The 14,350-nt window shown below is 41.4% G+C and overlaps 1 protein-coding gene across 2 annotated transcripts in view; it reads left to right on the top strand.

Moving 5' to 3' along the window:
• Positions 1 to 2,380, top strand: part of ispd (isoprenoid synthase domain containing) — a 46,412-nt gene extending 44,032 nt beyond the window's left edge. The window contains exons 10-11 of one of the 2 annotated variants that reach the window (XR_910336.3): positions 1,880 to 2,034; positions 2,131 to 2,380. Coding sequence is in view for 1 of the 2 variants with exons in the window: in XM_004078409.4 (XP_004078457.1) it covers positions 1,880 to 1,984 (105 nt within the window). In the remaining variant the exon portion in view is untranslated. Of the gene's footprint in view, positions 1 to 1,879 lie in introns of both variants that reach the window. The other variant, XM_004078409.4, reaches the window with a different exon arrangement.
• Positions 2,381 to 14,350: the final 11,970 nt, after the last annotated feature.

Below are 14,350 nucleotides of genomic sequence, written 5' to 3'. Positions count from 1 at the left end.
CATTCAAGGTTCGCCAACACTGGAGGTAAAGGTCTGATGTTAACGGGTTAAAGGGGCTGAGTTTTGGTAGACCTGTGGAGTTGGACCACAGCACAGTTGAATGAGTTCTGGGACCATACAGAACTTTACTCCGTGCATTTGTTGGTAAACCAATGAAAAAGCCTTACTGCCACCTACTGTTTGTGGGAGAAACTGTAGTATCCTCTCTCGGGCCTGCTGGTAACGGGAAATAGGAGGGACGGGTTGAGCCAGCAAGAGGTCAAACGAGGTACAGAGCTGCGTTTTCACGTGGTTGGGACAACATCAAGGCGGTCGTGGTGCAGAGGCAGAGCTGTCAACGTCTGACAGGTCACCTGTTCAGTTCCCGCCGTGCCTGGCCATATGTCAAAGTGTTCTTGAGCAAGGCACTAAACCTTATGTGGCTCCTGGTGGTTACAGGTTGGTGCCTTGTAAGGTAGCATCAGTGTGAATGTGTGTGTGTGACTGAATGGGACTGAGACCATAAAACACTTCGGGTCACAAACAAGGTAGAAAAGCGCCCTAAACGTTTACGCCATTTACCAAACCGCCTGATGTTAGTAGCTGCTCCGTCTTCTCTGATTGACCATCCGCCGTATGATGCTTCTCTACAGCCATTCCACGTGGAACGGCCTCATGGGACTCGGAGTTTGTTGCTTTTCAGAAATTCCATCCTGGTCTGGACATTGTTTCTTAACCACAGCTGAAGCCTGAGCGGCAGCTGTGGTTGCCTTGAGCTGAGGAACGAGTCGACGAAGAGCTCAAGTCCTTCTGGCGTTCCGCTCTGCAAGCATCCGCTTGATTGAACACGCTGTTTTACGAAGCAGGATTCATATTTCCAAAAGCCAGATCAGTGGAGTGCAAATAATTTAGTACTGGAGCTTCGACAAGCTTAAACCTTTCATCCTCCTTGGTGATCTTAATTTGCTTTCCTATCATTTGGGTTCCATGTTTTTTCTCCTCGAGTCTCCAGACAAAGCTCTTATGATGGAGGGCATAGCTGTGCTCGTCTTTATCACACACTCCCAGCCTTGGTGACTCTCCCAGGTCCTGGTCGTTGCAGCACTTGGGTGGTTTGTGAGTCGCCTGATCAGCGCATTCATCACATTCATCGTGTAAAATGTCTCTTTCTCTAAAGATAACAACTGGAGGAATGCTTTGATCAGACAAACTTTCAGATTAAAAGCTCATATTGAGCCTGAGACTGATGCTTTCCGCATCATTGTGTTGACTGCTCACAGATGCTTCTTCTCAATTCTTCCTAACGTTCTGCAAACTATCCAAGCTCTGTGACAGACAAAGAGCATGCTGGGTAAAGCTTCAAGTAAATTTTCCTTTTTAATTTCCTTTTGTTGACTTAATTAGTAAGGCAGAATTTACTGCTCTGACCTTTACTTTCTGAGTTTTTCTCCAGAGTCGCACCATTCTCCCTCCGCTGGTTCTGATAGGGCCGTAGACCTTCAGGATTTCTGAGTCACTGGACTTTTGCTTCCTTCAACACCATCCATCCATTCAAAGTCGTTGCTTTCCCATACAGTCCTGAGTTTGAGGTCAACTGGAAGACTGGAGTGACCTTTGCCCTTTATCGGTGGAGCGTGAGCTCCAGTGTTTACATTTTTTCCACTACCGTAACACTTCAACCATTTACGCCATTGACATATTTCCAGGGAATTCTGAAGCAGATTTTCTCCACGATAGAATCAGCTGATGGTCAAACAACATGTCAGGGAGCGCCGGTGTTAAAGGGTTCAAATACTCGGGTTTCTTGTAAGAAATTAACCAAATTATATATATAATATAAAGTACTAATACTAGAAGATCAGATCAGCTGCTGTTTTCTGATGCAGCTTCTGTCCTTCAGGACTCTGAGCGTTGGCAGAGGTCCGTGACCAGAGCGGCCGAGATCACCAGGACGCTGATCCGGGAGAGGAGCCCCGCTCTGGTGGGACAACTTCTGCAGGCGTGAAGCTCAGACTGAGGAGACCTTTTATGGCGGCTTCCTCCAACTTTGCAAAGGTGGACTCAACATAAACCAGGAGAATTTCCAAATAAAGGTGTTTTGAAGAAGTATCACATTCACACTTCCTCTTGCTTCTTAAACCTTTTTTAAAGGACAAAGAAATCTTAGTTGAAATCTTAGTCAACATACAGCAGGTTAGATGTTCCCTCCCCCAACCTGATGGGGTCGATTCCATTGGAAGATGCGCCTTGATGATATCGCTCGTTGGCTCTGCGGTCAGCTGCTTTCATCTGCAAACAGGAACAGGAGATCAGCCCTGAGACGGAACCAAGAAACAGTTTCTAGAGATGAATCTCTGGCGGGTTAAAAAAGAATAAAGGAAACTATTTTTCATCATCTGGATTAATGTCTGTGTTCTGCTGGACAGACAATGTTTCTGCAAATTTTTTACAGCATCTGTGGAAAGAAGGTTAAGAAAAAGTTTGTCTTTTAATAGCCGCTCCCATGAAAATGGTGTTTTTTTGTGTTTTTAACGTTCTTTTAGCATTTTCCTCATGATGGAGGACACTAAGATCAAAAATGTTTTTCACCAAATCAGTGTGAATCAGGAGCAGACAAAAAACGCTGTTGAAAAAAAAGATTATATTTGTGACGTGGTACAAACTCCCTGCTCTGAGCGCTCAGCAACGGGGAGGGGAAGAGGGGCGGGGTTGCTCTTCACCAGCAGCCTAGAAAACGACAGGTTTTTAGATTTTGGCTAAAAACGGCATAAATATAATTAAAATACCACTGGGAATGTTTTAAAAATAGATCAAAAGATGATTGGAGCGGGGCTTGAAGAGATTGCGTCATAGCGTTTACAAAAACATCAAATGCAGGACGTTGGGTCTACAGAATCAGCTGAGCGACAGCTCAGAGAACGTGGGAAGGAAAGCTCCAGGACAGAACTGCTTCGGAGATAGCAGCGTTTGAAATGTCAGCCCTTCTTCAGAAGCTGCAGGTGCTCAAACGATGATGACTTTCTGGTGCTCCCATTGTGAGCCTTGTGATCAATGATGGTTCTGTTCTAATGATCTAAACGAACAGATGTTTGTTCTTTCACACGGACAGAAGGAGAACTGAGATCAGAAAGCTGCAGCTTTTACAGGAGAAACCCACCTCACAGAGACGTCTCTCGTTTGCTCTCCGTCGTTGGGATCTGGAGTCTCCTTCGGATGGTTCTGGAACATTCCTGAGATGAGAAGCCAAAGGTCCGCGAACATCTCCTGCTGTTCCAGTTTTTTTTTCAATGTTTTCTGCAGGGATTCAGCTTCTGAGAGAAGCGGGGAAGACCGCCGGAGGCCAGAGGAGCTCCGTCCTCGTGTTCTTCCCCTGATCCGGGCGTGAGCGCCACAGGTGATACGGTTACCTGGAGCTGTCGCCTCCAGTTCAGCAGGGCAAAGATGGAACAAAGAAAAGCTTAAACCTGAAGGAATAAAAAGTAGATGCAGGACAATTGAGTGAAAAAGGCTCCCTTAGCTCATATTTTTGATTATAGTGACACCTACTGGACTAAATCTGTCAAACAAAATGTTTTATTTTTTACCTTTTAGAAAAATCACTTTTTGAATGTTTTTGAGGCCTTAAATATAGCTTTAAAATATTGACATTGATTCAATTATAATGGAATTTTATTTTACTTTATACAAGAAAACATAAAAGTGACTTTCAAAATAAAAGAAGCCCCTATGTTAAAAAAAAGATCCTGCTGATTTACTTAAACATGCAAGAAAGTCAAACATGTTTTCTGTCATTTATGGCTTTGGTTTGTCATCATTATTTTACTTATTTGGAATTTTTTTTAGAAAAATGTTGCCTCTAAACAACAACTGCATTCTGTGGTGCTTTCAGTTTATTCTAAAGACAAAGATTCCAACCACAGACCCTGTGGGGCACAGCAGCTGAATGCAGCTTCTCCATGTTTGGACTCTAGGAACCCACAACTGACCGGGTCCAGATCAGCAGAGAGTTCTGGTTGGTACATTCTGGGTCAGGAGGTCAATCGTGTCTTTTGGTGCTAAACCATTCAAAGCTTTGGGGGAGGGGCCTCTGCTGTCCATGTGTTCTGTATCTGTGCATCATCTGCTAACTAATAAATATAAATATAAATTCAGATGTTTTTGTTTTTTATGTATTTAAATTTTCTCCATTTGTAGTGTATTATGACATTTCACATCAATGTATGGTAAAAATATTTCACTGTAAGGTTATTTATAAAGTATAAAACACAACAAATCACAGATTATCTGCAGATCAAATACAAAAACTTCAGTCTGGATCAGTAGTTTTTCTCTAACGTTACAGAAGTTTTAAACAAAGTTCTATTTGAGAAATCAACAAAAATGAAAATATACAAAATAAGTCAAATATAACTATAGTATTTTATAAGCTATAATTAAAGATTTAATAAATATTTAAAATTCAATTATATTTATTTACTTATTTATAAAAACAATAAATAAAGGAATACTAAATCGGACGAACGAACGGATGGACAGACAAATCTATTTTGTTATCACTGATCCACTGACATTTAAAGTGGCCTTTAGATTTCTGCAATGTTTATAAAATAAAATAAATAAAATACACAATAAAAAATCATAAAAATACAACTTGAAAACAGTTTATTCCATCAAAACCAAAGTATAAGTTGTTTCTGTTGGTTCTGTTCTATTAGAAGGTCTGAAAAAGGTTCTGATTGGACGGTTCAGAGTAACCTAATATCTTTTCAACCCGATGGTAGAAAGTTTCTTCCAGGAACGGCGTCCTGTGGCGTCCTGTGGCGTCCTGTGGCGTCCTCGCTCTGTGCTTCTTCTGTAACTCCGGGGTTATTGGTGCTGGCAGATGCTTCAAAGCCGCCCGCTGCCCTAGACGAAAACCAGAGCCCAGCCGTCAACGGCGCCGCCACCTGCACTGCTGAGAGTGAGACCAGAACCAGGTCTGCTGCTTCAGGTCCGGCTTTACGACTCGACACAGACTCTGCTGTAACTGTGAAACTTTCACAGACTGACGGGACACCTGGAATCTGAAGCTTTATCCCAACAGCTTCATCCCAACAGCAGCTTCATCCCAGCAGCTTCATCCCAGCAGCTTCATCCCAGCAGCAGCTTCATCCCAGCAGCTTCATCCCAGCAGCTTCATCCCAACAGCAGCTTCATCCCAGCAGCAGCTTCATCCCAACAGCTTCATCCCAGCAGCTTCATCCCAACAGCAGCTTCATCCCAACAGCTTCATCCCAGCAGCTTCATCCCAGCAGCAGCTTCATCCCAACAGCTTCATCCCAGCAGCTTCATCCCAGCAGCAGCTTCATCCCAACAGCTTCATCCCAACAGCAGCTTCATCCCAACAGCTTCATCCCAGCAGCTTCATCCCAGCAGCTTCATCCCAGCAGCTTCATCCCAGCAGCAGCTTCATCCCAACAGCTTCATCCCAACAGCAGCTTCATCCCAACAGCTTCATCCCAGCAGCAGCTTCATCCCAGCAGCAGCTTCATCCCAACAGCTTCATCCCAACAGCTTCATCCCAGCAGCTTCATCCCAGCAGCAGCTTCATCCCAACAGCTTCATCCCAACAGCTTCATCCCAACAGCAGCTTCATCCCAACAGCTTCATCCCAGCAGCTTCATCCCAGCAGCAGCTTCATCCCAACAGCTTCATCCCAACAGCAGCTTCATCCCAACAGCTTCATCCCAGCAGCTTCATCCCAGCAGCTTCATCCCAGCAGCTTCATCCCAGCAGCAGCTTCATCCCAGCAGCTTCATCCCAGCAGCTTCATCCCAACAGCAGCTTCATCCCAGCAGCAGCTTCATCCCAACAGCTTCATCCCAGCAGCTTCATCCCAACAGCAGCTTCATCCCAGCAGCAGCTTCATCCCAACAGCTTCATCCCAGCAGCAGCTTCATCCCAGCAGCAGCTTCATCCCAGCAGCTTCATCCCAACAGCAGCTTCATCCCAACAGCTTCATCCCAGCAGCAGCTTCATCCCAACAGCTTCATCCCAACAGCAGCTTCATCCCAGCAGCTTCATCCCAGCAGCTTCATCCCAACAGCAGCTTCATCCCAGCAGCAGCTTCATCCCAACAGCTTCATCCCAGCAGCTTCATCCCAACAGCAGCTTCATCCCAGCAGCAGCTTCATCCCAACAGCTTCATCCCAGCAGCAGCTTCATCCCAGCAGCAGCTTCATCCCAACAGCAGCTTCATCCCAACAGCTTCATCCCAGCAGCAGCTTCATCCCAACAGCTTCATCCCAACAGCTTCATCCCAACAGCAGCTTCATCCCAACAGCTTCATCCCAACAGCAGCTTCATCCCAACAGCAGCTTCATCCCAGCAGCTTCATCCCAGCAGCTTCATCCCAACAGCTTCATCCCAGCAGCAGCTTCATCCCAACAGCTTCATCCCAACAGTTTCATCCCAACAGCTTCATCCCAACAGCTTCATCCCAACAGCAGCTTCATCCCAGCAGCTTCATCCCAACAGCTTCATCCCAACAGCAGCTTCATCCCAACAGCAGCTTCATCCCAGCAGCTTCATCCCAACAGCTTCATCCCAGCAGCAGCTTCATCCCAACAGCTTCATCCCAACAGCAGCTTCATCCCAGCAGCAGCTTCATCCCAACAGCTTCATCCCAACAGCTTCATCCCAACAGCAGCGTCATCCCAACAGCAGCTTCATCCCAACAGTTTCATCCCAACAGTTTCATCCCAACAGCTTCATCCCAGCAGCAGCTTCATCCCAACAGCAGCTTCATCCCAACAGCAGCTTCATCCCAACAGCAGCTTCATCCCAACAGCTTCATCCCAGCAGCTTCATCCCAGCAGCAGCTTCATCCCAACAGCAGCGTCATCCCAACAGCAGCTTCATCCCAACAGCTTCATCCCAGCAGCAGCTTCATCCCAACAGCAGCGTCATCCCAACAGCAGCTTCATCCCAACAGTTTCATCCCAACAGTTTCATCCCAACAGCTTCATCCCAACAGCAGCTTCATCCCAACAGCTTCATCCCAGCAGCTTCATCCCAGCAGCAGCTTCATCCCAACAGCTTCATCCCAACAGCAGCTTCATCCCAACAGTTTCATCCCAACAGCTTCATCCCAACAGCAGCTTCATCCCAACAGCTTCATCCCAAAGCTTCATCCCAGCAGCAGCTTCATCCCAGCAACAGCTTCATCCCAACAGCTTCATCCCAGCAGCAGCTTCATCCCAACAGCAGCTTCATCCCAACAGTTTCATCCCAGCATCTTCATCCCAACAGCAGCTTCATCCCAACAGCTTATGAGGTGAGGACAGACCAACACAGCCGAAAAAACCCAGCAGGTTCTGCAAAGAAGCTCGGAGATTTCCATTTTTGTCTCTTCAACATCTGTGGACAGCAGCGCCATCTGCAGGACACCTGAACTGAAGCAGGACCAGCCTCACCACTGAAGATGTTAAGATGTCCTTCAAGAAGCATTTGATAACGAGAAGAATCAGAAAAGCAGAGGGACCTTCAGGCTGACACCTGACCGTCTGTCTGCATGTTCAGGTTTGTTTCCTGGCGGCAGACGGTAAGAAGGAAAATGTACCAAAAAGCCATCAGACTGACAACAAGCAAACACTGTCTGTCAACAGGAGCAACCAGGATGAAAGATGAAGCATTACAATAACTGTTACAAGTTAAAAAAAAACTCACTAAACGTGTAATCTAAGATTTTATTTTATTTTAAATCCAACAAAATGTTTATTCCATTTAAAAAAACTGCATCTTGATCTCCCGTCCTTCAATGAACATTAGCGCGATGTGGCACATTACCAGTAGGGGGCGCTGCAGGCTGGGAGCTTTCTGGCTTCTTGTTTTCCAGATTTTTGTGTATTTATTCACCAGAATCCGATTTAAACGAGAAATCAGATTAATTTTTATGATGGATTAGGAATAAAAAAAAATAAATATAAAGGATTTCTGAATCAAATAAAAGTAATAAAAGTGAAAATGAAGTCTGGCAGAAAATAGTCTGTCTGAACATATTTATCAGCCTAAGTTTCCATTATTCTTAATCACACTAGTTTACAACCAATTATCATAATCGCATTTCTGTTGCCATTTATTCTGACATCAGAAACTGTTATTAAACTGTTAGACATGGAAAGAATAGCAGTGGGTTCAGATAAGCAGCTGCAGCGAAGACAAAAGGACATTTTCCCATCAATAATCACTCATGAGGCGTTCACTGACTCTGTGAAAGCAGCACCTTGTGAAAATGCCACGAGGCGTTCACAGTCCTGCTCAAACACTAGAAAATTTAGTTTAATAAAACAGAAGTTTGTAGAAATATCAATAAAATGAAATATGAAGTTGAGTCACAGTAACTTCAATGAAATGTTTCGCTGCTGACAACTTCAAGATGAATGAGACCTTCACTGACATCATGTTAGATTTTTAAAACCTTCACATTAAGAAATAGTGAAGAAAAAATGACTTTTTAGAGCAAATAAAACTGAAAGACGTGGATTTAAACTTTTTAGAGAGTGAGCCGACTGGAAGAAACGAGTCCAGTTTGTGGGTTTGACCTCAAAAACTCTTTTAATTAATTTAACTCTGACTTTCTGTGAAGAAACTTAGATCACAAAACAAATTAAAGGGTCCAGAACTAAAAACAGTCAAAGAAACTTTTTATTTTTTCAGTATTAAGACACAGCTGAGTCACTTTACATTAAAGTCTTTAGACCGCAGTGATTTATGACTCTTTGCATTAATTGCTTTAATTATTTAAGCTGGAAAAACAGGCATCAGAAAACACTGAGAATCATTCACCACATCAACAAAACAAGAAAACATTCCTGCAAAAAATACAAAATAAAAGCCCACAGCGCTTTTTGATGTTCTCATTAAAATAAAAGAAACTCTGAAGGAAACATAAACTTACTATAAATTAGTTCACTTCAGGAGTTTTTTTTTAAATAAAAAAGCTGCCTAATATTTTAATTTGAATACAACCTTTTATTTCAGATTTCTTGTCTTCCACTTTAAAGGCATATTAGCACGAATAATTAAAAAACAGTTTTATGGAGAGATCCTTTATTTAAAAATTAATTTTCGGTCAGTGCATCATTCTTTTATTAAAAACGAGAATTTACCACAAAATAATTTATGACAAAAGAGATAAAAAGTGCCTCATCAAGTCAATAAAAACAAGAAGTTACAACAAATTTATTTATAGCTAAATAAAAATGGCTTTGGTCATTAAAAAACACAATCTACAGTCAATAGGAATTTTAAAAAGGTTAAAACCAGAATAAATAACAATAAATATGTCTTATTTTGAAAAGTTCTCAAAGGGAATCCAGAAATAAGCTACTGTGGGTTTTTTGTTTTTTCACTGTTTTCTTTTGTTGAATAATTAACTTTTTAACTCTGCATATAATTACTTCACAGAAGAAAGTGACATTTCACTTAAATCATGTTTGAAAACCTTAAACATGAAATATGTCAGGTATCATTTTATTTCTTTACATTCAAACTTTTCTCAAATATTAAACGCTTTTGCTCTGAGATGCTGAACACGAGAAACTGACGACAGGAACCAACAAGTTGGAGACTTTCTGATGTTAAGTGACCTCAACAGCAGAATCCAGCAGATCTTTAACGTCAGGATTTGATTTTCTTCATCTGTTTGGTCCCTCGTTCTGCTCCTGGAGGCCAAACGATTTCCAGATTTCTCCACGTCTGATCTGCTCCACAGGCCTTCAGAGATTCTGCCGGCGGGACGCTCGCATGCCTCGCTGACTGCTTCGTCTGCTGAGGCCGTTCGGGAGGACCGGCCCCGGGGCCCACGGCGGTCCGGCCCCGGGGCCCACGGCGGTCCGGCCCCGGGGCCCACGGCGGTCCGGCCCCGGGGCCCACGGCGGTCCGGTGGGGAACCACAGCTGTAGGTTAGCTCCTGAGTCAATCAGCAAGATTTAATGTAATTTCTTTAAATTCTGCAGTGTTATTTAAAGCTATTACTAAAACTCGCACACAAAAATGCAAATTAACAAGAACTTAACTTGGATTCATTTAAAAATTGTATATTTTAAAAAATTAAATGAGACAATCTCACATCTGGAATGTCAGATTCTCTGTTTTTGTCTCAGTTCCTGACAAATTTCTCATTTCCTAAATATTTTGGAGCCACTTTGACTTTTGTCACAACTGTTTGCAGCAAGAGCAGCATTTTAAAGGCAGCAGCTGATGAGAGGAAGACTCCTCTCTCAGTCAAAGGAAGAGCGGCAGGGCGGTCCACGCCATGCAGCTCCGCAGCAGCCGGAGCTGCAAGCAGCGGGTTTCAAACCTGCAAAGTTGGGCCCCACAGCTCACCACCAACCAGATGGTTGGAGATAATCCTGCATGGAATATCTTGAAAAGTTCAAGGATTTGAAGGACCAACAGTCAGAGCTGGAAAAACTGAATTTGAATAGTTGAATGGTTAAAATAGCTGAATAATTGTAGAAGTGGCAAAAACAAAAAATGCCAGAAGATAGTACAATAAAGAAAAAGGAGAAACAGGAATACGTTATAGCATTTCCTGCGTGTCAAAAGGCCTGAGCTGCTCATGACATCCCAGTTTTGACGCTGATCCTGTGTGTTAAACTCAGAAATGTATTTCTACCCACAAGCAACAAACTTTATTGGTGTAAAAACATTGAATGAAAACCTTGTTGGTATTATCAAATCATTTTAAAGTAGTTTATGAGGGAAACTAGAAAGCGTATTTGACATCAAAAAACACCTTTTATTTACATTTTTCTTAAGATCATAAATAAATACGACATTTTACAATCAGACAATCAACCAGGAAATATCTCAAAACATATTTAAAAAAAAGATTTAAAAAAATGAGAAAAACCTGCACAGAAAATTTAAATTTGACATTTTTACTAAATAAATTTAATTCTGATTTCAAACCTGCTTATTGTTTTATAACAGCATTTTAAATATTCTTTTTATCATCACGTTGATCATTATTATTATGGTTTTATGTCTTTTTTTTTTTTTTGCAGAGCCCCATTTTCAAAGCATTTTCCAAAGTATTTGTTTTTTATTTCACATTATTAGTATTCAGAAGGACTTATTTATGTCTGTCAATCAAACCAGAAAAGGCCGAGACTCTTTTGTGATTGGCTACTCCTTTATCAGGAAGAAGCGAATCGCAGCCAAAAGTTGTGAAAACATAAACTTAAAACTGAAAAATTGGTGTTTAAATTCAAAATAAAGAAAAACAAAAACAGACTTTGAAAAAGTGAAAGATTTTCTCTTCATACGTTTTTTTTTCTTCAACTTTTTGGCTCCTTTCTGGTGTGTGGGGGCGGAGCTTAGATAAAGGACATTGAGAAAGATGAGGCAGGGAGCTTCAGCCTTGATGCATTCACTGACAGTGGGAATTTGGATAATTAATACCAGAAAATTAAAACACTAACTATTCAAGCGGTCGTTGTGAACAAATAGACACATATTCACCCTTTAAAAGTCATTCAAACTGTGTTATTCAATAGTAAATGACCACATCTTTAAATTAGTCTGGATTTGTGTCTGAAAGTGTCTAAAATCAAGTTCCTTGGAGTAATTCTGGACGATAAAATAAGCTGGAAACCACAAATAAAGTGGGACAGAGCTAAAATTGCTAAAAGGATAGCAATGTTGGGAAAAAACGCGCCATACTCTCACAGAGCACGTTTACTACTATATTCATCCTTAATACTACCATATAGATAGATAGACAACTTTATTTATCCATTTGGGAGGTTCCCGCATGGAAATTGACAAAATATTGTAATATAAAAATACTGTAAATATTGACATATTTACAGTACAGTGTAGACGTTTGCGGAAATACTTATAAAACAAACCTGCAGTGTTTATATATCTTACAAAAAAAAGCTGTTTGAATTGTTCATGGAGTGGATTATGGGTCACATACAAATATTCTATTTTTAAAGTCGGGTTTATTGAAAATATGGGATCTAGTGAAACTGAAAACAGCTCTTGTCATGTACAAAGAAAGATACAACTTACTTCCAATAAATTTACAGCAAACGTTCAAAGTTACAATCTAAGAAAACAACTGAATTTCAAAAAACAGTGCATTCCCACTACAAAAAAGAAAATGTGTTCATCTAACTGTGGTGTAGATTTATGGAATGGATTGGATGAAGGTTTAAAACAAACCAAAAGTCTACATGCATTCAAAGAAACCTACAAGAAGTCACTAATAGAACTGTATAAGGCCAGAAACGATTAATTAAACAAAAAAATGTCACTTTAGCACAGTTGCCATGCAGAATTGTGCCTTGAATGTTTTGTACCTATCTGAAAATAGCAATAAGCGTATCAGATACGTGCATCATCAGGTTTTGTAAAAAGGGGTGGGAGCAGACGAGATTTCTCTTCAAGCCACTCCTTTTCAAGCACACTGTATTATTTTATGTCTTTTTTAAACCACTGTGTGTTGACTTTTTCATTTGTTTTGTGTTTGAAATAAACTAAACTAACTCTTCTTAAAAACATCTTTTTTATTATCAAATAGCTGATCTAAACCATTGTCTGGGGTGTGTAGGGGGATCATTTTCAACATAACACCGAACTTTCCCTTTAAAAAATGTTCTAAAATTTTATTCATAAACAACATATTAAAAACTAAAGTGTAAAGGCCAAGTGGATTAAAAAAACGGACGTTCTTTTCTGGCTGTTTTTTATATGCCGCATGAAGGCGTGGCTATCTGGACTTCAAAGGGATTGGTCCCGCGTGAGCGGCTGGTCACGTGATCGACGCACCTGCTGCTAAATGTGATTGAATGCCGGTGTGTTGGTTTGGCTCAGGTCTCCGGGATCCAGCGGCGGATGTTCAGGTCAGTGGTTCTTCATTCTGCCAGGTTTGTTTGGGAAAATGTTGCTTTTAAACCAGAATTTGGAGTAAGATGTGATGTTTTATGGATCTGCTCTCCTGCTGTGCGGATGTTGGAGGTTCCTGAGCGAGACACACAGGAAGGTTTAGACCGAAGGCCCTTTTCTGTAGAGGAAACATAGTCACTTTTGCTCAAAACATTTCCATAGAAGTTTATTTTTTTCTTTTTAAATCGTTACTTAATGATTCCAATAATACACCTGTATATTTAGACATGTTGTAGCAATGTAAGTTACGTTTATTGTTACAGATTTATCCTCAATATTATTCTAAACAAAATTAAATTGTATTCAAATCTTTCAGTAGGGTGAGTTTTACTGTTTTTTTAAAGCATATTCTTAGTTTTTTTTCTCCTTTTTTTCAAATACAGAGCATTTGTTGGCCATAGTTACAAACAGATTCCTATGATGGGAAGGAAGTTAGGATTTTTCTTGCTGAAGCAGAGCTTAATTGTGACTGTATTCTGATTTCTTTCCCGGGATTCCTTGCTGAAAGTGCGGCACATGACCAGGGAAAGGAAAGTGGGCCTAAATCACATAAAGAACAGGACAAAGAAGTTTCTCTTATAGCACTACGTTCAGTCAGAAACCTGAAAGATGTCTGACCATGGAGGCTTCAGCTCTTCATAACTACTTAAAGATGATCTTCAACCTGTAAGTCCTTCATTTCTTGGTTTGGCTGCTGTGCTGATCTTCTTTTCTTACAGCTTGCAGGTGAGCTTCCACTGATTGGATGTTTGGTTTAGTGCAGCAGTAAATGCTCTGCCTTGTTTTGATGGGTCACTATGAGGTTAAAACTTATTGTTTTAGTGCCTTTTCAGCTGAAAGGTGCACTAACTTTTCCTCCTGCAGGTCTTCTAGATCAGGGACCTGTTTCAGAAAGGAGGTTAAGTGTAAACTCTGAGTGCGTTAACCCTGAAATCAGGGAAACCCTGGGTTTTCCGTTTCAGAATGGGAGGTTTGTTAAACCAGAGTAAACAGAGTAAGTCAAACCCGTTTCTGAAAGAGAGGTAACTTATACTCGGAGTCAGTGTCCATGGTTACTTATGCTGTGAACCTAACCTGGTCGGGAGCAGGTTTTATTCTCTAAACTCAAAGTTTCTGCCGGTCCCCTCCCCTTTTTAAAGCGGTATTTTTCGCTTTAACCTTCATTGCCCACATTTCTGTCACACAGAGACAAGTGACAAGAATGGCTTGTCCTTTTTTGGAGGACCCAATAGACGAGGAGGCTGCATTAATTCATAGAGAATTATATTTACGTCGTGCGAGGATTTTGAGACCTAGACTCGATTTCTTGTCATTTCTCCATACGTTTTTGTTTGAGCGTTAACGTTTTTCGTTGCAGTCAATTACATATATAGAGGAGGGTCTCGCCCGGGGAGTAATTCAGGGTAGAACCGCCACTGCTTTAGGTGAACAA

The sequence above is a fragment of the Oryzias latipes genome, chromosome 16, assembly GCF_002234675.1.
Source record: "Oryzias latipes chromosome 16, ASM223467v1".
In the NCBI taxonomy this organism is placed as follows: Eukaryota; Metazoa; Chordata; class Actinopteri; order Beloniformes; family Adrianichthyidae; genus Oryzias; species Oryzias latipes.
The sequence above is the reverse complement of the archived record's forward strand: the minus strand, read 5'-3'. Positions and strand labels throughout refer to the sequence as shown.